General features: G+C 50.7%; 1 protein-coding gene across 1 annotated transcript; it reads left to right on the forward strand.

Annotated features, from left to right (window-relative positions):
* The first annotated feature begins 20,379 nt into the window (after positions 1-20,379).
* Positions 20,380-21,935, forward strand: LOC146754339 (uncharacterized). Its single transcript, XM_085527528.1, has 4 exons — positions 20,380-20,469; positions 20,652-20,813; positions 20,921-21,010; positions 21,372-21,935. The coding sequence occupies exons 1-4, from the start codon at positions 20,380-20,382 to the stop codon at positions 21,918-21,920; spliced, it is 891 nt and encodes a 296-aa protein (XP_085383654.1). The 3' UTR covers positions 21,921-21,935.
* Positions 21,936-22,541: the final 606 nt, after the last annotated feature.

Genomic DNA, 22,541 nt, shown 5'->3' on the forward strand with positions numbered 1-22,541 from the left:
ATTTGACAGGCTATCCACTATATCCCATACCCGTAGGAGAGACCAACCTAGGTCCCTCCTATTGCCAACCACCTGGGAGAGAGTATTTGTTCTTGTTTCCATTCATATGACATACAGTTCCCTTTCATAGGAACTCACCCAAGGAGTCTTCCTACCCCAGCTGGCAACCAAAGCCATGAGCTCACCTCCCTGGGAGCAGCACGTATGGCTGTAAACTGTGTAGGATGTCTCCTCAAGACATATGGGCTCCACTTACCATACACATACCTGGTCCACCTATGGGTGGTCCTTGTCTGTCCCTGCAGTGATCAGGTGAGGAAGGGAGTCCTTCAGAGAAATCTCAGGGTGCGCCAAAAGTGTCTCCCTCTCAGCTGGTCCTGCAGCGAACAGAGCTGGTCCCACCTGGGCCGCCAAATTGACTACAGGAATTGAACTCTAGAACCTCTATAACTGATACAGTCTCCCATGACATACTTATACCAAAGTTGAGGAAGTATGGGATAGGTGAGTGGACAGTGAAGTGGGTCGAGAATTGGCTGACTGGCAGAGTGCAGAGGGTTGTCGTTGGCGGTGCAGTGTCTGGCTGGAGGGCTGTAACTAGCGGCGTCCCCCAGGGGTCTGTGCTGGGTCCGGTCTTGTTCAACATCTTCATCAATGACCACCCTCAGCAAGTTTGCTGAAGACACGAAGTTGGGAGGATTGGCTGACACACCTGAAGGCTGTGATGCCATTCAGCGAGACCTGGACAGGCTGGAGAGCTGGGCAGTAAGAAACCGGATGAGGTTTAACAAAAGCAAGTGTAGAGTCTTGCACCTGGGTAGAAATAATTGCATGCACCAGTACAGGCTGGGGGAGTTGCTGCTGGAGAGGAGCTCTGCTGAGAGGGACCTGGGCGTCCTGGTGGACGACAGATTGACCATGAGCCAGCAGTGTGCCCTTGTAGCCAAAAAGGCCAATGGCATATTGGGGTGTATTAAAAACAGCATGTCCAGCAGGTCGAGGGAGGTGATCCTCCCCCTCTACTCTGCCCTGGTGAGGCCTCATCTGGAATACTGTGTCCAGTTCTGGGCTCCCCAGTACAAAAAAGACAGGGATCTCTTGGAAAGAGTCCAGCAGAGGGCCACAAAGATGGTGAAGGGCCTGGAGCATCTCCCCTATGAGGAGAGACTAAGTGAACTGGGTCTGTTTAGCCTTGAAAATAGAAGGCTGAGAGGGACTTGATCCAGGTTTATAAATACCTGAAGTGTGGGAGCCATAGTGGTGAGTCTGGTCTCTTTTCAGTAGTGCGTGGGGACAGGACTAGGAGTAACGGGCTGAAACTTCAGCATAGGAAGTTCCGCATTAATGTGTGCAAGAACTTCTTTACGGTGAGGGTGACGGAGCACTGGAACAGGCTGCCAGGGAGGTGGTGGAGTCTCCTTCTCTGGAGCTATGCAAGACCCGCCTGGACGCCGAGCTGTGCAAAATGGTGTAGGGAGCCTGCTTTGGCAGGGGGGTTGGACTCGATGATCTCTAGAGGTCCCTTCCAACCCCTACGATTCTGTGATTCTGTGATGAAGCTGCAGGTCCAGTTCTCTTCCTTTCAAGTTCTTTCTCCCATTTTTGTCCAATTCTTTGTCCTTTTAAGTTTCTTATTCCAATTTTTTTGTCCAATTCTTTTCCTTTTTACTTTCTTAATACAATTATTTTCTCTATTTTTTGTCTAATCCTTTGTCCGATTTGTGTACATTTTGTGTCCATTTTTTGTCTTTTTGTCCCTGCCCTACATAATTACCTCACCTGGTGCCTATGCCAATTTTACTGTGGTCAGAATGCCCTAGTCTCAAGTTTACTCTGTTCGGAAGCTTTCTTTGTGAAAGGCAACTTTTCCTATGCTACATACAAAAATACAGACAATTTATGCTGCAAAAACACAACCTACCTCTCACACCTGGAATCTATTACTCAGGGACGCTGTAGGGGACGCTGCACAGGTTGGCAGTATTGTGTGGAGCTTGGGGGCAGACGCTTCCTTCTGTTCTGAGCAGATACGAGGGCCCAGCCCCCTTCCTTTCGTGGGCTGTCTAAGTCTCTGACCTGCAGCTGAGCAGCTGGATTGGCTCCTCCCACTCGCGGGGACTTAGGATGAGGCTGTTTGTCTGCGGTGGAAGTAGGCTCACACCTCCCCCTACCTGTCTCCTTCACAGATTCCCAAAAGCTCCTCAGGCTGCTGATTTCTTGCAGCAGCCTGGCCATCTGCTCGAGCAGCTCCTTGAGCAGGGTACACCGGCAACCAGGTTCTTTTAACTTAACTAGCTCGTAGGTATGGTGAGATGTTTCCTTTATTGCCATCTAAATGGAAATCACAATGAGACGGGTGGCTTGCTGCTGTTCTTCTCCAGTGCCAGAGAAATCCACGTAGCCCAGCACTGTGGGAGGCGGTTCCTCCCAACACCGCTTCAATCCACTTTGCCCAGCCTTCATTTTGTGCTGGGGCCAGAAGGCCGCACTGCCCCACAGCGCAGAAGGCCACTGCCCCACCCTCCATGACGTGCAGGGGGCACAGGGTCTCACTGCCCCATAGCGTTCATGGCCACTGCCCCACCCTCCATTATGAGCTGGGCCAGAAGGCCCCACTGTCCAATAGCACTGAAGGTCTCTGCCCCGCCCTCCATTATGAGCTGGGCCAGCACACAGCACAGAAGGTGCTGGCGCAGCACCCCCAAGGCATTCACTGTCTGCACACCCTTGCGACAGGGACGAGAGGCAGTGGGCGCTACGGGGTCAGGGGCATCTGTCCTTGCAGATCCCACGAGTGAGAGTGATTGTTGTTGGCCTTTGGCTACAGCTTTTGGAAGCCGAAGGTCTATTCAGATTCCCATGGCTGTGCTGCGAGGCATTGCGGGACAGGGACAAGCCAAGTGCAGCCGGCCCTCTCCCCGCCGGGGCCCGGCACAGCCCCCAGCCTGTGCTGTGCAGCAGGAGAACAGCTGGGAGCTGGAGGTGCTGCAGGCCCAGCTGGAGGGCGAGCGGCTCCACTGCCAGGAGCTGCAGCGCCGCTGGGCTGCCAAGAGATGTGAACTGCAGAAGGCGGCAGAGCGGGAGCGGCAGCTGCTGACCGACCAACTGCGCTGTGCCTGGGAGAAGCAGCAGGCCCAGGAAGAGCAGCAGCTGAAGGAGTGGGTGCAGCGGCAGCGGGTGACGGGGACCCGGCAGCTGCTGCTCTGGAAGGAGGCTGAGCTGCGCGCGACAAAGGAGCAGCTGCAGCGTGATTGCGATGCAGCCCTGCGCCAGGCTCGGGAGCTACAGCAGCAGCTGGCCAAGGTGCTGAGGAACCCCCCCAGCAGCGAGGCGGCCCATGCCCAGCTGCAGGACGTCCTCAGCAAGCTGCGCTGGGAGATGGATGGTGAGCAGCCCGCCTGCATCCGCCACCTCCAGCGTCAGCTGGAGCTGGAGAGGAGGCTCTTCACCTTTTACATCGTGGGGAGCTGGGCAGACGTGCTCCGTAACGCAATGTCCTGCTCCCAGGACGGAATGGGAGCTCTGCGCCGCCACCGTGCAGAGCAGGGCTCCAGTCAACCGGCCATGAAGGACGCTCAGGTCCAGGTAAGATGACACACTGAGAGAGTGGGGATTGTTCAGCCTGGGGAGGGGGGGCTCTGGGGACACCACAGAGCGGCCCTCCAGTGCCTGAAGGAGAACTGAGGAAAGCTGGAGATGTACTGGTTGTAAGGGAGGGTAGTGATACAAAAAAGGACAACACCCTGAAAGTAGAAGAGGGGAGATCTGGATGAAATATAAGAAGACGGGACACCATGAGGGGGCAGAGGCGCTGGCACAGGCTGCCCAGAGAGGCTATGGTTGCCACACGCCTGGCAGTGCCCCAGGCCAGGCTGGATACACCTTTGGGCAACCTGACCTAGTGGAAGTTGTCCCTGCCCTTGGCATGGGCTTGGAACGGGAGAGTCTTGAAGACCCCTTCCTACACAAACCATTCTGTTATTCTATGATTTTCTGGTTCTAGGTGCCAGAGACAGCCAAGGAAGACCTGGGGCTCCCGGGCAGCCGGCCCTCTCCCCGCTGGGGCCCGGCACAGCCCCCCACCTGCCCTGCACAGCGGGAGGAGAAGAGGCAGGAGCTGAAGGCACTGCAGGCCCAGCTGGAGGGCGAGCGGCTCCGCTCCCAGGAGCTGCAGCGCCGCTGCGCTGCTGAGAGACGTGAGCGGCAGGAGGCGGCAGAGCGGGAGCGGCAGCTGCTGGCCGACAAACTGCGCTCCAAGTGGGAGCGGGTGCGGGTGTCAAAGCTGCAGCGCCTGCGGGAGCAGAGCCTGAGGCAGTGGCAAGCAGAGATCTGCCAACTGCTGCAGGAGAAGGAGGCCCAGCTGCACCAGATGCAGGAGCTGCTGCAGAAGCAGCGCAATGACACCATCCGCCAGGCATGGCAACTGCAGCGGCAACTGGTGGAGGCGCTGCTGAGGTGCAACAGCAGCAGAGCGGACCGCAGAATGCAGCAGGAAGTCCAGCGGCAGCTCTGCTGGAAGTCCCGTGCAGAACAGGCCGTGGAGAGCAAGCGCCTCCAGTGTGAGCTGCAGGAGCAGAGAAGACGCTTCCTGCAGTACATCCTGGAGCACGTGGGAGGGGCAGCCACGCGTCTTCTTCAACAGGGCCAGGGCCTGCCATCGGGCTGTAGCAGAGGTGGGTGTTCAGGCTACAGAGCAACAAGAGGCCTGCCCACCTGAGCGCAGGGAGCAGCAGAAGCAGAACACCCATCTGCTGAGTAAGTTGAAGGAGCTGCAGAGACGGTGCAGCCTCCTTGAAGAGAAGAGCAGAAGCTCTCAGCAGATGTGGGAGGAGGTGGAGTGGCTCAAGGACAAGATGCGTACGCTCTGCCTCCGTACCCAGCAGCTGCTGGAAATAGTCTGGCAGCTCAAGGAGGCCTCTTCCGCATCCAAAGACACCACAGAGAAGGCAGAGGAGGTCAACCATCTGCAGGGACAGCATTTGGAAAAGGAGGCTGCAGAGCAACAAGAGGCCTGCCCACCTGAGCACAGAGAGCAGCAGAAGCAGAACACCCACCTGCTGAGTACGCTGAAGGAGCTGCATAGACAGTGCAGCCTCCTTGGAGAGAAGTGCTGCCTGCTGAGGAGCAGAAGCTCTCAGCAGATGTGGGAGAAGGTAGAGCGGCTCAAGGACAAGATGCGTACGCTCTGCCTCCGTACCCAGCAGCTGTTGGAAAGAGTCCGGCAGCTCAAGGAGGCCTCTTCCACATCCAAAGAGGCCACAGAGAAGGCAGAGGACATCAACCAGCTGCAGGGACAGCATCTGGAAAAGGAGAATGAGACGGCCAAGGAAGACCCGGGGTTCCCAGGCAGCACAAGCAGCAAGCTGCTGGAGCAGTGCAGCTACCTCCAACAAGCCCTGAGCAACCTGGAGAGTCACTGCCAGGCCCTGAAGGCCCAGAACCACCTGCTGAGAGACCTCCAGCAGGCTGACATCAAGCTTGGAGCGCTCAGCAAGCGTCTGGAGGAAAAATGCACACAGCTCCAGGAGATGGGGAAAAAGCTGAGGCCGCACAGAAATGCCAAACAGGAATGCCCCAATCCCCAGGAAAAGCCGGGGGAGTCAAAAGAGTGGCCAGTGGCAGTCTGCATCTACATTTTCGCAGACCATCACCACCAAAACGAAGATTCTTAGCTCGTCACAGCTACAAAATCCTTATGAGGGCCCTAATGAGGACCCAGAAAACGAGCTTCCACTGACAGCTGGACAATACGTTTACATCTGTGGAGACATGGATGAGGATGGCTGGTTTCTGGGAGAGCTGACGAACGGCACAAGAGGACTGGTCCCTTCCAATCTGGTGGAAGAAGTTTCAGATGATGACCTGGATACCACCGTGCCTCCAGGGCTTCGTGATCTCCTGCTGGATACCGATGAGGAAGAGAGACCAGGCAGCAGGAGCAGGGGCAGAAAGTGATGGTCACCATCCAGAAATCTGTGTCCGTGTGTTGGCTCAGCCTGGGGGACGCCGAGATTCCTCTCCATAAGACAGCAACATCCCATCAAGATTCCACCTTTCTGGATGAAGGCTACCTCATGCTCCACTTGACATTCAAGTGGAGTGTGGTCCATCAGCAGGAAGGCCTTAAAAATTCATCCCTTGTAAGACTGAAAATTTATTACATTGGACTGGACTAAAAGAACAAAAACCACCAAAAACACCAAAACAACTTTAAAAAATTTATATATTATTTATATATTATATATATTATAATATATGATTATATAATATATATTATAATATACATAATATACATTATATACATAATATATATAATATAATAAATAAAATAATAAATAATATTATATTATATATATTATAATATTTTTAAAAAAACTAATAAAAATAACCAAACCCAAAATCTGTGTCCAGTCTTCTTGTTTTTAGACAGTCTGCTCTTGTAAAGGTACAGGGAAAGGTAGAGGCTGAGGAAAGCCTCCAAAGTCTTTCTCAAGCGCTCTACCTATAAGTATTAGAATCAAGAGAGAAAGGAATCATCACTGCTTGCCTCTGTTCTTTGGGACACCTGAAGTACCTTGGAAGGCCACACTTCCTGAGCCCTACAGACAGTCTGTCCCAAAGCAGCTGTTTGATCATTTCCATTGTGTGACAATGCATAGCGCTTGCATCGTCTGCAGGCACGGACTCAGATGCAAATCCACATCCTTAACTGTAGGTCCGTACATCCTTTATATACATGCTTCAGCTCCCCATTCAAATTTTCTTTCTGTCCCTACATGTCAGCAGAGCACTTAGCAAGTCTCCTTCACATCTAGACACCAACTGCCCATACAAGTGTGTTTGATAATGCACACGGCTGCGGCCAGCACTCTGTGTAAAGAGAAGCTGTCAGAGAGCTGCACATCAGGGAGGGGTTCCTTGGTCTCAGCCTCTGCTTGCTTTTCTGGCTGGCTGTGAGGGACGCTCATGACCAGGTGAGATGGCACACATAGGGCGTGGATCTCTGGGAGATAGGAGAGTTACATTCCGTGGAGCCAGATGTGCGTTCTTCATTCTCGAGTGTTGAAATCTCTTCTGGTGACAAAGCTGGTGAGACTCAGACAGAGGGATGCCGGTGGATGAGAAGGCCAAAAAGACAGCAAGAGCTGGAACAGTACCTGTGGGAGCTGCTGATGAGCATGGACTTGATCAACCTGGTTCTCCAGGGAAGGTTTTGGAGAAGGCAAGGGGCAAGAGATGGGAGCGCAGGGTGACAGTGAGATGCTCTCAGCCAGCATTTGTGTGCCGGGGACAGAAAAGCCACTGGCACTGGAGTTTCTTGCTTGCTTGCAGGAGACTCAAGCTTTGTGGAGATGGCCATGTATTTCAGCAGGGAGGAGCAGGCGCAGTGAGTGCTCTGCCGAGATATGATGCTGTAGACATACGATTCCATGGCCCTGCTCGCAGAGGGCTTTGCTGCCTTTCCTCCTCATGAAGGCATCTTGGGCACTGCAGAGTGAGCCTGCACATGCAGCAGAATAAGTGCAGTGCATTTCCTTCCTGATGAATGCAACAGCAACTACAAAAGAAACACGAATGAGTGTGAGTTTCAAAAGAGATTAATGTGCTCTGGACTCTGAGGAAAGACCTACAGTCACCGCTGGCAAGCAGGTGTCAGTCAACCTTTCAATGAGGTTAGGGAGGGATGAAACAAGGCTATAAGTATTTGTTGCACAGTTGAGTTGCTTCCTGCTGTGCTTCACAGCACAACGTGTTTTTATAAAGATGAATGCCTGGGAAACGGAAAGACTACTTTCATACATCTTGTCTGTGTTAGTTGACTGCAGTTCCAACCAGCTGGACATACAGGGTCTGGCAAATGACACCTGGAAGGAGGTACAGGCAGGAGGCCCAGCACCCTGCAACCTCCAGGTGAGGGAGAGCAGCCAAGGATTCCTTTGGGACCTGCAGATTCACTGTGTGCAGCAATACATGCAGGAGCATCTGAGTATAGAGATGATGGCAGAGGTACAGAGCTAAGCATCACAGAGAGGGAGAGTTGCTCATCTTGTCTCCCATGGTAAGACAGGAACTAGGAGCCACGAGGAAAATATGGCCGCATTCTGCTTTCCTCTTCTGTCCCACACCAGCCCCGTCAGAGGGGAGGAACAGCCACGCTTCCACTGAGACGTTCCTCTTCATGCACAAATGAGCGTGCACGGAGCTGTGGGCAGTGCTGGGGCTGCACACACGTGGGTGTGCACAGGTGTGTCCATGCACTGCAGAGATTTGTGCACGCATGTGGGAGGGTGTGCAAGGACGAGGTGGTACGTGTGTGTGTGTGTGTGTGTGTGTGTGTGTGTGCAGGGATGGGGTGGTACGTGTGTGTGTGTGTGTGTGTGTGTGTGTGTGTGTCTGTGCAGGGATGGGGTGGTATGTGTGTGTGTGTGTGTGCAGGGATGGGGTGGTACGTGTGTGTGTGTGTGTGTGTGTATGTGTGTGTGCGGGGATGGGGTGGTACGTGTGTGTGTGTGTGTGTGTGTGTGTGTGCAGGGATGGGGTGGTACGTGTGTGTGTGTGTGTGTGTGTGTGTGTGCAGGGATGGGGTGGTACGTGTGTGTGTGTGTGTGTGTGTGTGCAGGGATGGGGTGGTGGCCATTTGCACGAGCACAGAGGTGTGCAAAGCGGTGGGCGATTGCTCCGTTGAAGCAAGAAGCAAGCGTGACAGTGCTCCAGTTGTAAGGAAGTGCATTGCTGGAACAGGGCAGAGCTGAGCCTGCAACTGCAGCCTCCTTTGCACAGCCCAGCTCTCAGAGGGTGAGACAGTTGTGCTTCCTGAGCAGCTCAGGGACGTTGTGGACAGAAGCAGCCGAGTCCAAAGTTCCTGGTGTGAAGTGCTCCGAACATCGGGCTCTCTGGGCGAGCTCCCGGCTGACAGCACTGCTCCCCTCTGCCCTCGCCCGGGCCTGCTGGGAGCTGCAGGGCCTGCTGGGAGCTGCAGGCCCCGCAGGAACTACCACTCCCAGGATGCTGTGCGGCAGCACCGGGCGCCGCCATGACAGTGCTGTGTGCAGTGCTGTGCAGGGCTGGGCCTGTGGGCTCAGGGCACCGGGTGCTCCTTCCCTGAGCCTGCCAGGAGGTAAGGCACCGTGAGGGTGGTTTGGGGGAGACCAAAAGACGTAGAGAGGACGTAGGTGGGACATGGAGGTGAGATAGATGGGGCATGAACTGGATCTAGAGAGAGGGGTGAGAAGGCAAGGTGGATATCCGACAGGTGGGGACAGGGGCCTGTACAGGTCAAGGGCCAAGTCCAGCTCTGCAAGCACAGCAACATGTCGGGGACGCCGGGCTGCGGCTGGGGATGGAGCAGAGCAAGATGGAGAAAGGGGGGAACATTCAGGGAGCGAAGAAATCTCCAAGTGGGGCTTTCTCCATAGCTCAGCCTGCAGCGCAGCCACACGACCTAGGCAGGCCTCAGACTGGGATCCTGCTGCTGGGTGCTGCAGGGTGCAGCCTGGCTCAGTCCTCTCTGCACCTGGGGACTGATGGCTGTGTCTGGGATGGCAGTGAGCCTCCTCCACTCCAGGCTGAGCCACTCAGCTCTCCCAGAATTCCCGTCCATCCCCCTTTCTCATCCCTCCATTCCCACGCAGAACTGACTGAGGAGGGGAGGGATGGGTCCAATGGTGGTGGCAGATCTGGGACACTGCCCTTTCTGCTGCCCTTTCACATTGCCCTGAAGGTGGGCCCGGGGGCCTGGGGAGGTGGGCTTTGTAACTGAAGGAACGGCCGCAGGCAGGCAGAAATATGGCAAAGACAATTAATTATTGAACGTAGCAAACAGTCAAGAAATGACAGTATTCCCAACCATTTCCCACCCTAACAATCCGTTCTGATCCCACCCCCTCAAACTCCCACCCCCAGTCGACTTCCCTCCCTCTGCCAAAAACCTCCCAGCCCCCTGTTGTAATCCAAGAAGAATGGCAGCAGCCATGGATCAAGAGAAGGACTTGACAGAGCAGCAGCTGTGGAGCAGGATAAAGAGCAAACCGTGTTGGTGGTGGATGCGGCAGGCAGTGCCAGCAGGGCGTCCCCTGCTTCAAAGTGCACCTTTCCTCTCTCACCCACCACACATTCTCTCCTGCATTCAGGGTCTGAGGGATTTCTTCCAGTTGTACTCCATATCCGCATGGCCAGTGCGTGATACAGAGCCCAAGTGGAACACCTGCTTGGAAAATGAAATCAACTCTCCCATTCAGTTCTATGAGCGTGCGCCTTCCTCTAAAATGATGCGTGGTCATATTTGAAAAATCCAAATTAGTTGGATATAAGAGAGGTAATAGCATCATAACCGAGCATTACTAATACATTCAATGATTATTGCCGCAGATTCCAGCACCATTGGTAACATCAGATCCTATTGGATTCACATCCAATCTATTAACATAGTAGAAGCACATGATAACCTGGATAATGCCTAATAACTCTGGTTCCTGAGACAGTAGTTGGCTAACCTGAAGGCAAAAGGTCAGCGTGCTAGGACAAACAGCCAGACAGCAGTATGGTTAAATATGGCTGCGTCCATCGACTGCCCAAAAAGCCATGCTTTTATAGCAGACAGACGAGGGCATTTAAAAACCACACACACTAATTGAAGGAAAGCTATTGCAATAACAACCCTAAAACCCCCGTTGAAAGCCCCGAGCTACTCATTCTTTTCCTAGAGGTGTCCTTGGTTCTCATGCTGTTTCTCCCTCCACAGCTGCTGCTCTGTGAAGCCCTTCTCTTGATGCATGGCTGCTGCTCTGTAAAATTCTTCTGGTATTACAACGGCCCCCCAGATTCCCACCCCAATAATTCCTTCCTCCAAATTGCAACACTGAATTTCAGAGTGTAACATTATCAGAGTACAATTTCTCCCCCAGAATTGCCACCGCACCAAGTTCCCTCCTCATCTCCCTTTCTGCTCTTCTCGTCTGCGCGTCTTCCTTACTTTCACCCTGTCCTTTTTCTTCTGGTGATGGAGATTTTCAGGCTGGAGGAGCTCTTGTCTTGCTGCAGCCACCCCAGCATCCCTTGCCAGCTCTGCTGTGCCCAAACTCATCCTCGCTGATCCATGCCAGCCGATCATCGATGTCTGCCATGTCCTCTGGGCTGCCTGCGCTTGTTGTCACTGCTGGAACAGCAGTCTGGAAAAGGCAATCTGGAAAAGTAAGTTCTTTGTACTTGATAACTTCTCAGTTCCTTCTGATCTCGATATACAAAGTAGTTCCAAGTCCCTGTAGCTTTTGTGTTTTCTTTTGCAGAAGGATTCTGTGATTCTGTGTGATTCTGTGATCTTTGAGATCCTTTTCAACCCAGGCCATTCTATGACTGTACAGTTCCATACTGGAACAGATATAAAATGCTAACTATGTAAAACATGGAGTCAAACCTGTGTGATTTGTCCACACCAGGAGGTGATTAGAAAACAATTTGTAAGCTACAAAGTTGCTTGCTGGAAAGGAAAAGAAAATAAAACTACAAGAATAAGGGAAAACATTTATTCCTGAAAATAGGAAGAATAATGGACCTGCCATGAAATTTTGGTGATTTTATGAAGCTATTCACATGATTTTCTTGGTGCTGTGTTTCCCAAATGTGTGGTTTCTGGCTCTGCTGCAGCACCAGTCTGCATGTGAACATCAACTCTATTCTCCATCTGGGAAGATTAGGACTTCCCTTCTCCCACCAGCACCACTGAATTACAGTTACTCAGTGGTTAAACAAAGGAATCCTTAAAGAAGGGTTTACAGCTGTCGTGTTATCTGAAGTGCTTGCAGCATTCTGATGCTATTAAGCTCTATGTATTAACAAGTTAAAAATTAAAGGTAGGCATCTGATTGTTGTGACAGTTTCTAAGTTATTTGGAAAGCTGTACCACCCAACTACTCCTTCTGTTTGATGGAGGTGACAAAGCTCAGTTTAATTTCTGACTGCTGTTTAAATTCTGAAGCTCGAGCTGGTTCCTGGAGCAGAAAAAGCTCGGAAGCTGTCCCTCCTACAAGCAGGCACCTCTGAGCAAAATATGACATCTCAGTTTCTGATGGTAAGGTCAGGAGATCTGATTCCAGCGTCTAACTTTCGGCTTCATGCTATGTTAGTGGGACATTTGGCATCTAGCACTGACCAACAGCAACTGACAGGCTGGTAACAGTGCACCCCAACACAGTTATGTGTCTCTTTATGTTATGAGGGAAAATTGTATCGCATTGAGATTTCCTATTTTTACTCTTTGCAGATCTAACTAGCTGCTGGAAGAATCCTGTATGCCATGTTCACACCATTTTCAATGAGCTGGATGAGTCTGTTGTTGGCATTTTAATACCATTTACCAGGCAGGCAATATGTATGGAGTATTTGGCTCTCTCTACAGTTATGAATATTTGAGTATCTTCAACATGTGGCTCATTGCTTCTATTTCAGGCTGCCCAGAGAAGCTGTGGGTGCCTGTCCTTGGTGTTGAAGGCGAGGTTGGATGGGTGATGGGCAGCCTGAGCTGGTTAGTGTGCAGCCAGCCCATGGCAGGGTGTTTAGAACTGAATGATCTTGAAGGTTTCCTCCAACCCAAGCCCTCCTGTGATCCTATGATTCTGTGATTTCACTCAGGTTTATTAAGATTAGATGAGTTCTCCTGAATGTGCTGTTTTTCATATGATTATAATTGGAGTCCAGATGGGTGACTTAAACCAGACACCAAACTTTCTAATGGCAAAATTAAATGAAATCAATCCTTGACTGTGTCAGTAGTCTGTAACTAGAGCCCATCAGGTAATTCCCAGCCTCCTGCCTGTATCAGTGGCTGCACATAGTGAAAAAGTCTGATGGGATTTTAACCTCTAAAATGTTCCAAAGCAACCAGAGGGTGAATATATTCACTGTACAAATACCTGAAGGAATAAGCTTGTCATGTATGTCCTCAGGTACCACAGTAGTTAATGGTGGGACTCAGTAGGTCATGCTGAAAGTTGAGTCTGCTGATCTTGAAGGTCTTTTCCAGCCTACATGACCTTATGCTAATATTTCTGTATTTATTTCTGTTCAGCTCCCAGAAAACCTCCCACCCAGCCCCCAACTGACCCCGTGGTGAAAAATAAAACAGAAACCTCAGTGATGCTGGCATGGACCCCTCCGAAGATGCACCGCCCCATTCCAATCAATGGCTACATTGTGGAATGCAAGAAACTAACTGGCTTCACCTGGGTGAGGTGCCACGAGTCTCATGTCCCCATCCCAGAGTTCACGGTGAGCAATCTGTCTGAAGAGGCTGATGATCAGTTCCGAGTGTCTGCAGTCAATGCGCATGGACAGAGCCCGTCTCTGGAATTCCCAGGGAGCGTGCACCTTGGTAAGCACAAAAACCCCAATGGAAATGGGTCAGTGTGAGCTGAGCAGCTGTGTTGGTTCCCTAAATATGCTTCCTTTGACTTTAAGGATAGTAGTGCATTAACACACCAAAGGCTTTCCTTTATTCCTAGTTCTCCTATCTCCTATCAACCTCCAGCTACCACTAAAGTGATACGAGTTATGTTTCTGTGACAGAGACATGAATATCGTTATCTTTTGATATCTCACATGTGCAAGAGGCAGAACTTTCTGTAACAGATCTTAAGCACAGAAGTGCTTCTTCCTCCATTCATGCAAATGGAGAAGTAGAAATGTACCTATGATTTAATCTTCCATCTCTAAATGAGATACCAGACTTGCATCTAAAGAGCATTAAGACATTCATGTTCTTCCTCAGACCCAGTCCTGGCTGTGAAATCCCCCCTAACAACTGGTGCAGCTGTACCTGGAGGGGATGCCATGTTTACTATTGACCTTACAACAACGTGTTGTGGCACTTGGTACCTCAGTGGTAAAGTCTTACAGGAAAGTGAGACCTGCATCATCAAGAGAACCCAAACTACTCCCAGCCTAATCATAAAGTAGGTCACCAAGAACGATGATGGAGCAGAAGTGAAATATTGTTTCCAAAAATGTTGATGTCAGCACCAAGATGAGAGTGAGAGGTATTTGTTTTGATCCTTCTCCTTTCCTCTTACAGTCAAGGCATAGTTGCTGTGATCTGATGATTAGAACTGGGGCTGCAGGCATTCACTGACTGTACCAAATACCTGAAATTGCATCCCATGGACTGACGTGAGTCCTGGTAATGACCTAAACATGATAGCACTGAGTGTAGGGTAAGCCAATCTACCCAGCTGCTTGGTATCTGAACCAGATTGCTCCATGCCAGCTGATGAATGTCTGCAGTTCACAGCTACTGGCCAGTGCATTCAGTCAGCAGGTTTACCACTGCATCACCATAGAGCAGTACTTTCAGCTCCAGGTTCAGACAGCCTTTCTGATTGCACTGGAATAGTTTAGAAGTAGGGGAGCAATCATTCCAATAATATCTCTATCAATCAGCTTTGCATGACAAAATAAAACAAATAAAGATTCATTATGGGAGGAGCTGTTTGTCATTGGGTGGAAACCTCCGCAGAAGCATGTTTAGAGCATTATTAATCAGTAGAAGGAGATGTTTGGTTGATTTTTACTTAGTAAATCTGGCAAGAAGTCCAAATGAAATATCTTGAATTGCTCAGCAGTGACACAATGATGAGTGCAGGAACAGAAGGTGATACTTTTTCAGAGATGTTGCAGCAAACATTGACCACGTTAGCCTGATCTAAATTGAAATAACGAGGCCTTTGCTCCTGACAGGTGCTGCAGTGAGATTTACCAAGAAGAGCAAAGATGTAGAAAAGATATCTGCTCCGCTGCGTGAGGAAGCCAAACTGCAGGCTGAGCTTTCAGACACAGGCGCTACTGTGGAGTGGATGAAGGATGGGAAGGAGCTCAAGGCCAGTGAAAAATAGGAACTGCACATTGTGGGGAAGAAACACACCCTGAAAATTCACAGCGTCTCCATGGATGATGCTGCAAGTTATCAGTGCATCTGTGAGGGGGATAAAATGCTCTATCAGCTTTCAGTGAAAGGTATGTGACAGTCTGGGCTGTCCTCTTCCTGCCCAGGGCCAGCAGACTGCATTCACCTGACTCCCCGACAGTCCAGCTGTTGTCAGACAGCATCTGGGGTGTTTTCAGTGGCTGTTTTGACTTGAACTGGCCAATCTGCTTTGTAGAGCCATTTGATTTCTGTGTTCTGTCCTGTGATTCGTCCCTAAGATATAGAGGAAATCAAAGGAAAGATAGGAAAAAGAGCATCCCAGTCTTCCTGTTCTTCTCCCAGGGTGGCCACGAGAGATGATGTAAACAGCTCTTTTTGTAGCAGTGATCCAAAATGTAGAAGAGACCTGTGAAGAGTCACAGGGATGTTTACTTAGCTGTCATTCCATGGTGGGCTTTTTCTTGCACAGATGTAGAGAGAAACTTAACTTTCCCACACAGGTCTCTGTTTTGCTGCAGGGTATAGGTCTGATCTCTGAGATCCACACGCTGGGCCTTGATTGCAATAAATGAGAGCCCTTTGTTTTCTCCAGTGGAAGACTTTCCATTTCTGCAGTACCCTCTGCGGATGACACAAATGCAAATGCACCTTCTTCCCAGCAACAATTGCCTTTTTTTTTTCACACTGAGTATGCATGAGGCTCTTCATCATATTCTGCTGGCTTGTCACCCTTGTTGATCCATGGAGAAACAACAAAGCCCTAGAGTAGTGTATGCACTTTGGCATTGGAGAGCTTACTTAATTGCTTCTTCTCAAAGAACAAACTCCAGAGAGACATGGAGAAAGCTCCAAACAGAACTGAATAATGGGACTAAATTGATGGAGAGCAGAACTTCCTGCCAAGGCTTGTCAGCTAGTCTTAATTTTGCTTTTCTTCTCTCAGTCATGTTAGCATAATATTTCATACTGGCAGGTCTGCCCCCAGAATTAACTGAATTAGCTGATGGACGTTTCCATGTGCTTTGCACTGTAATGTGACTATCAAATGAGTAATCAATGCTGTTATTTTAAAACCTGTGTTGGCAAGCTGTAAGACAAACAACTGCTGTTGGTAGCTTGGTTACTGCAGAATCAGCTTTCGTGTATCTCATAGATAGGGAAGAGACCCTTAAGGGTCAGCTAGTTGGACTGCCTGGCAATGAACAGGGGCACCGCAGCTCCATCAGGTGCTCTGAGCCCTCTCCAGCCTGACTTTGAACATCCTCAGGCTCACCAATCTTATACCCATGCCACACACTCGCAGTATTTCACCATTCAGCATCGCCACTTGTATCTTCTCTTGCTGTAAACCAGAGCTAGCTGGTAAATCATCTGCTGTGCGGGTCAGCTGTGTCTCTCCCATGGGCATCACGTGGCTGCTGGGAGGCTCTGAAGAGCTGCAGCCAGAGGTGTGTCACCCGCTGGGCCTCGTGCCCAAAGGAGCCCACAGGAAAGTGTTGTTGCAGTTTGTCATGCACTGTACTGCCATGAGACTTGACGTGCCAGACATCCTCTGACACGTGACCTCCTGCATCCAGGCAGGACATCTGAGACGTCTCCTTCAGCCTGACGTGGCTGCAGTTTCACACTGGTTTTACTAAGGAAGGAGAAGGCACGTGGATGAAACTCTTTTCCTGCTCTTCCTGGCATTAGCTCATAGTACAAGTCAAGCACTGTCAGGTCAAGCCTGGAGGAGTAATGCTTGTCACTGACATGGTCATGTTCAGGGTGGAGCTGGAGGGTAAAATAACACAAGAAATTGTCATTGAAATTCAATATCTGTGAAATTCAGCTGGCTGCATTCACAGAACCTGGCGTTAAGATCTGTTTTCTGGTTTCTATCTTGAGCCTATTTTCCATAACCCAGTCCTCATTTATGAACTGAAGCTCTACTGAAAGCCTTTCGCTGTGTATGCTCATGCTGCAGCGCAGCGCTTGTGACCTTTAACAGCACATTCACATTCCTCTGATCACAGGATCCTTAAGGTTGATTAAGACCCTCTAGTCCGACTGCTCACCCATCACCACCATGATGCTCACCATCAGCTAGCTAAAAACTCAGCAGAGATGATAGATCAAGCCCAACACTGGATTTGGGAGGGCTAGAGATTCCTAAGATATTGAAGGATTGCTTGCAGGTGGTGTTGGCTCAGGTATTCACCCTGCATCCCACCTCCTGTTCTGTTTGGTTGAGAATCATGCATTCTGCAATTTCACTTTGTAATTCAAAGACCCTGGCTTTATCTGTTGACAAACTGATCTAAAACAAGCCAAGAAGACTCCGTTGGAACTGGTTGATGCAGAACAAAGGCATCCCCAAAGGACAAGTTGCACTGTTTGATGAACATTATTGGATGAGAGCTAAGCTAAGATTTAAAAAGTTCTGGGGCTGTCTCTGAGCATCAGATACAGAGGAAGCCTGCATGATTCCCTGAGAATGGATACCTCCTACTTTGGTGTAGGGTTAAGGGAACACTAGCAGTAACTCCTATCACAAAATGTCACATGGCTCAGACAAAATGCCATCAAGAGGGCTTAATTAGGAGCACCAAATGGTCACAAGATGGTCTTAGGGCAGGGAAGTAATCTATCTATGTGATATTGATTGATGCTGTTAGTTCTTAACAGCTTGACTCTAGAGGGACTGTTCTTCTTTGGTCACCTAGTTTTACAAGAATAGATGGCTCCTGTCTATTACAATTTTTAAGGCATTATTTGTTCACTGATGCCATAAATGTGCCTGGCATAGCAATTGGCCTTGGTATATTCAGCTCGGCGTCCAGTCGGATCTTGAATATCTCCACAGAAGGAGACTCCACCACCTCCCTGGGCAGCCTGTTCCAGTGCTACGTCACCCTCACCGTAAAGAAGTTCTTCCGCATCTTTGTGCAGAACTTCCAATGCTGAAGTTTCATCCCATTACCCCTAGTCCTGTCCCTACACATTACTGAAAAGAGACCAGCCACGCCACTATGGCACCCACACCTCAGGTATTTATAAACCTGGATCAAATCCCCTCTCAGCCTTCCCTTCTCAAGTCTAAACAGACCCAGCTCGCTAAATCTCTCCTCATAGGGGAAATGCTCCAGGCCCTTCACCATCTTAGTGGCCCTCCGCTGGACTCTTTCCAAGAGATCCCTGTCTTTTTTGTACTGGGGAGCCCAGAACTGGACACAGCACTCCAGAGGAGGCCTCACCGGGGCAGAGTAGAGGAGGAGGATCACCTCCCTCGACCTGCTGGACATGCTCTTTTTAATACACCCCAGGATGCCATTGGCCTTTTTGGCTACAAGGGCACACTGCTGGCTCATGGTCAATCTGTCGTCCACCAGGACGCCCAGGTCCCACTCAGCAGAGCTCCTGTCCAGCAGCTCTTCCCCCAGCCTGTACTGGTGCATGCAATTATTTCTACCCAGGTGCAAGACTCTACACTTGCTTTTGTTAAACCTCATCTGGTTTCTTACTGCTCAGCTCTCCAGCCTGTCCAGGTCTCTCTGAATGGCAGCACAGCCTTCAGGCGTGTCAGCCAATCCTCCCAACTTCGTGGCATCAGCAAACTTGCTGAGGGTGGTCACTATCCCCTCATCAAGGTCACTGATGAAGATGTTGAACAAGACCGGACCCAGCACAGACCCCTGGGGGACGCCGCTAGTTACAGGCCTCCAGCCAGATTCCGCACCACCAACGACAACCCTCTGCACTCGGCCAGTCAGCCAATTCTCGACCCACTTCACCGTCCACTCATCTATCCCATACTTCCTCAGCTTTGTTATAAGGATGTCAAGGGGGACAGCATCAAAAGCCTTACAGAAATCAAGGTAGACTACATCTACCGCTCTCCCCCTGTCCACCCAGCTAGTGACATCTTCATAAAAGGCCTACAGGTTGGTCGAGCATGACCTCCCCTTGGTGAACCCATGCTGAGTACTCCTGATAACCTCCTTTTCTCCCAGTTGTCTGGAGATGGCATCCAGCACAAGCTGTTCCATCACCTTCCCTGGGACAGAGGTGAGGCTGACTGGCCTATAATTACCCGGGTCCTCCTTCTTGCCATTTTGAAGACAGGAGTGACACTGGCCGTCCTCCAGTCTTCAGGCACCTCCCCAGTTCTCCAAGACCTCTGATAGATTACAGAGAGCGGCTCAGCAACGACCTCCAGCAGCTCCCTCAGCACCTGTGGATGCACCCCATCAGGTCCCAAGGATTTATGGACCTTAATGTTTCCTAGGCACTCACAGACCACCTCTTCCCTGACTAAAGGGAAATCTCCCATTCCCCACACTCTCTCATTAACCTCCAGGGCCTGGGATTCCGGAGGGAGAGCCCTTTCACTAAAGACAGAAGCAAAAAAGGCGTTCACTATTTCCACCTCCTCAGCATCCCTCCTCTCCCTGGAAGCACTCAAGGCCAGGCTGGATGTGTTGTGAGCAACCTGGTCTACAGCGAGGTGTCCCTGTCTATAGCAGGTTGGAACGAGGTGATCTTAAGGGTCCCTTCCAACACAAACCATTCTAAGATTCTAGGACAGAAAAACAGGCCAGCTCTCCCACATTGTTTCAGTGTCATTTACTTATAAAACAAGCTCTGGGACAACCCGAGAAGGTATTTGTTCCACGTGCAGCATCACCTGTGATAGAAACCAAGGAAGCCTACAGCAGGCCTCAGGACTCAGCAAGCCTTTTTGGCTCAAAGCAGGGCCAGCTGGAGCAGCTTACCACGAGTGCACCCAGAAGGGCCTCCATGCAGCTGCAGGCTTGCCGCATGTCATTGCATGTCATTGTGATGCAACAGTGGGTGAGCGTGACATAAAGCTGCAGGCTGGAACTCCGGCTGGGGTGGCCTCAGTTCGCTGCTGCTGGAGCGAGAGGTGGTAGCGGAGGGTTGCAGCTCTCAGAGAGTTCCTACTAGGAGCCATGGAGTGCTGTTGCAGTGCTGGATTCCGAAATCCAGATGAATTTCTGAGCAGAGCGGGGAAGAGCGGAAAGGTGAGCGCTGCTACATCAAGAGAGGGCTGAGTGCAGTAGCCTGGGGTATGCAGGGCTGCTCTGGGGCTGTAGATGCTCTCCAGAGGCTGAGGGACACTTCTCCTCATGCTGGTGCTGGAGAAGGCTTGCAGGGAATCGCACCTCTCTGCACATCCCAGCATCGGTTACAGAAGTGGGGAGGGAGCTGCCAAAGGGAGCGGAGGTGGGCTGGAGAGGGGAATGGAGTGTCTGAGTGTCCAAGCGTGTCTTTGTCTTTCTAGCTCCGACCCAGAGGACAGGAAGTTGGAGCAGGAGGTAGCTGGCTGCTGGACCTTCCACTCGGGGTTAAAATCCCTGTGCAGCCCGGCACCAAGCTCCTTTTCGCCAGGAGAAAGCTGGGGGAAAAGGTGAGAGGAGTAAGGAAGCGTCAAAAAAGGGCTCTTGTTTCCTGGGGTTGCCGCCATGCCAAGGAGGCCTTGTGTTGGGATGCCAATCCCATGTGTTGGGATGCTGGGGCCAGGCACCCATCAGGCACAGAAATGTGGAGACCGGGTCATTCCTGGAGGAGGGTGCAACCCTCTGCTCTCCCTCTTGGAGGACTTAGGAAAACCCAGACATGACTGTTTGGGAAAGAGGCAAGAGGCCAGCCTGTGGGTGTGAGCAGCTTGGAAGTGTCTCTGTCTCTTTGCTGCTCTCTCCTTCCCCATTCACACTCTACAACACATCTCTTCCAGCTCCACCAGCCTTCTCCTCAGTTTGACCTGAGAGATCCGTACAGTCGCAATCTGTGCACAGAGTACAACAGCCTGCATGACCCGCATCTGCGGGAGTTCCACAACCGCAAAAACAACCTGCGGAACCTGAAGAAACGGGGCTTGGTCACCGAGGATGGCGATGTAAGTTTGGCTGTTGGGCTGACCAACACGGGTCTCCTCAGGAGGGCTTTCCAGTCTGCCAGGCAGGGGCCTGACACTACAGCCATCTGTCATTGTCTCTTCTGTAGGTTGTCTGCACTCTGAAGGAGTTCAACGAGTACAGGCAGTACCTGACCAGGCTGAAGCTGGAGAAAAAGCAAGCAAAGAGGCGAGAAGAGGTAGGCAAAGCCCAGTATTGGTAGGCACGTGTCAGCAGCATGGCACTGAGGGCACGGGCTTTACTTGATGGATCTGAGGGAGATGGGGAAAGCAGAAAAGGTGAGGGGCGGGCTGGTGGTCTAGGCATTGAGGCATGGAAAGGACAGCTCAGCTCAGAGCTGAGCTAGCACAGCGTGCTGGTGTGAAGGCAGCCTGGAAAGTTGCTTGCTTACAAGCAGAGCACTGTGGCAGCCGTTCTCTTCTGCCCTCATTGCAAGGCTGAAGCAGTGTGCTTGCCCTCTTCTGCGTAAAGCAGCAGTACTTAGGGTGGGAAGCACTCTCTAAGACAAGACCAAGCATAAACCCTCTCTTCCCTTCCAGGATGAGCTTCTTCGGGAGATTTCCAATTTGAAGAAATCGATCCACAGACTACAGATGGCCAGGGACAAGTTCCAGCCCGGTCCCGTGGATTACATTGCGGGTTCGAAAATCAGACCCACAATGCTTCATAAACCAGCTGGCCCCTCTCCTTCATGCTATAATCTTCTGTCTGGACAATGCAGAAGGAATGTGGCTTTGATGGAGCGTGGCCTTCAGGGAGACTCATGGAGCACAGGGCGTGCAATGAAGCTGCCTGAGAAGTCACCCAAACCTGCGTTGGGCAGGGAAGGCTCCAAACTCCCCAGAATCATCCAGACTACTTCTGCGTCAACAACAAACTCCAAACTCCCCAGAAGCATTCGTACTGCTTCTGACCCAACAGCAAACTCCAGAGTCCCCAGAATCATCCAGACTACTTCTGCGTCAACAACAAACTCCAAACTCCCCAGAAGCATTCGTACTGCTTCTGACCCAAAAACAAACTCCAGAGTCCCTAGAAGCATCCAGGCCCCAGTGAAGGGAAAAGGAAAAAAAGGGGAAAACAAGTAGAGAGATTGGCCAAAAACCAAAACAGTGGCAACAAATTAGTTTTAATTGGCTTAATTAATTTTAATTTGTTTAATTCGTTTTAATTTGTTTAATTAATTGACCAAAGATGATACCAGAATGCAAGATAACACACTACAGTACAATATATCATAATTAGTATCAGAATTAGAATTAAAACCAATAAAAAAAATTAAAAAAATAACATTACAAAGTGTGTCCGAAAACTGAAGTCCTTATTCTAAAGCCGAGGTGAGACAACCCAGGGAGTTCTCGTGCTGCTGGGATCAAAAAGGAAAGGGGAGATCAAGTGATATACGGATGGCTTTTATCTTTTGCACTGAACATAAAGGGTGACAGAGCAGCAAGCAATCCTCTGGGGGATGTAGTTGTTCTCTGCTGGGGGTACATGCAGTGTTACAGGCTTGGGACAGAATGGCTGGATGACTGTGAAGAGGAAAGGGACCTGGGGCTGTTGGTCGATGCTCTGCTCAACATGAGCCCACAGTGTGCCCAGGTGGCCAAGAAGGCCAAGGGCATCCTGGCCTGTATAAGAAACAGTGTGGCCAGCAGGAGCAGAGAGGTGATCATCCCTCTGTACTCAGCTCTGGTGAGGCCGCATCT

Source organism: Coturnix japonica, chromosome W, assembly GCF_054131305.1.
Source record: "Coturnix japonica strain WE chromosome W, WE-NBRP24, whole genome shotgun sequence".
NCBI lineage: Eukaryota > Metazoa > Chordata > Aves > Galliformes > Phasianidae > Coturnix > Coturnix japonica.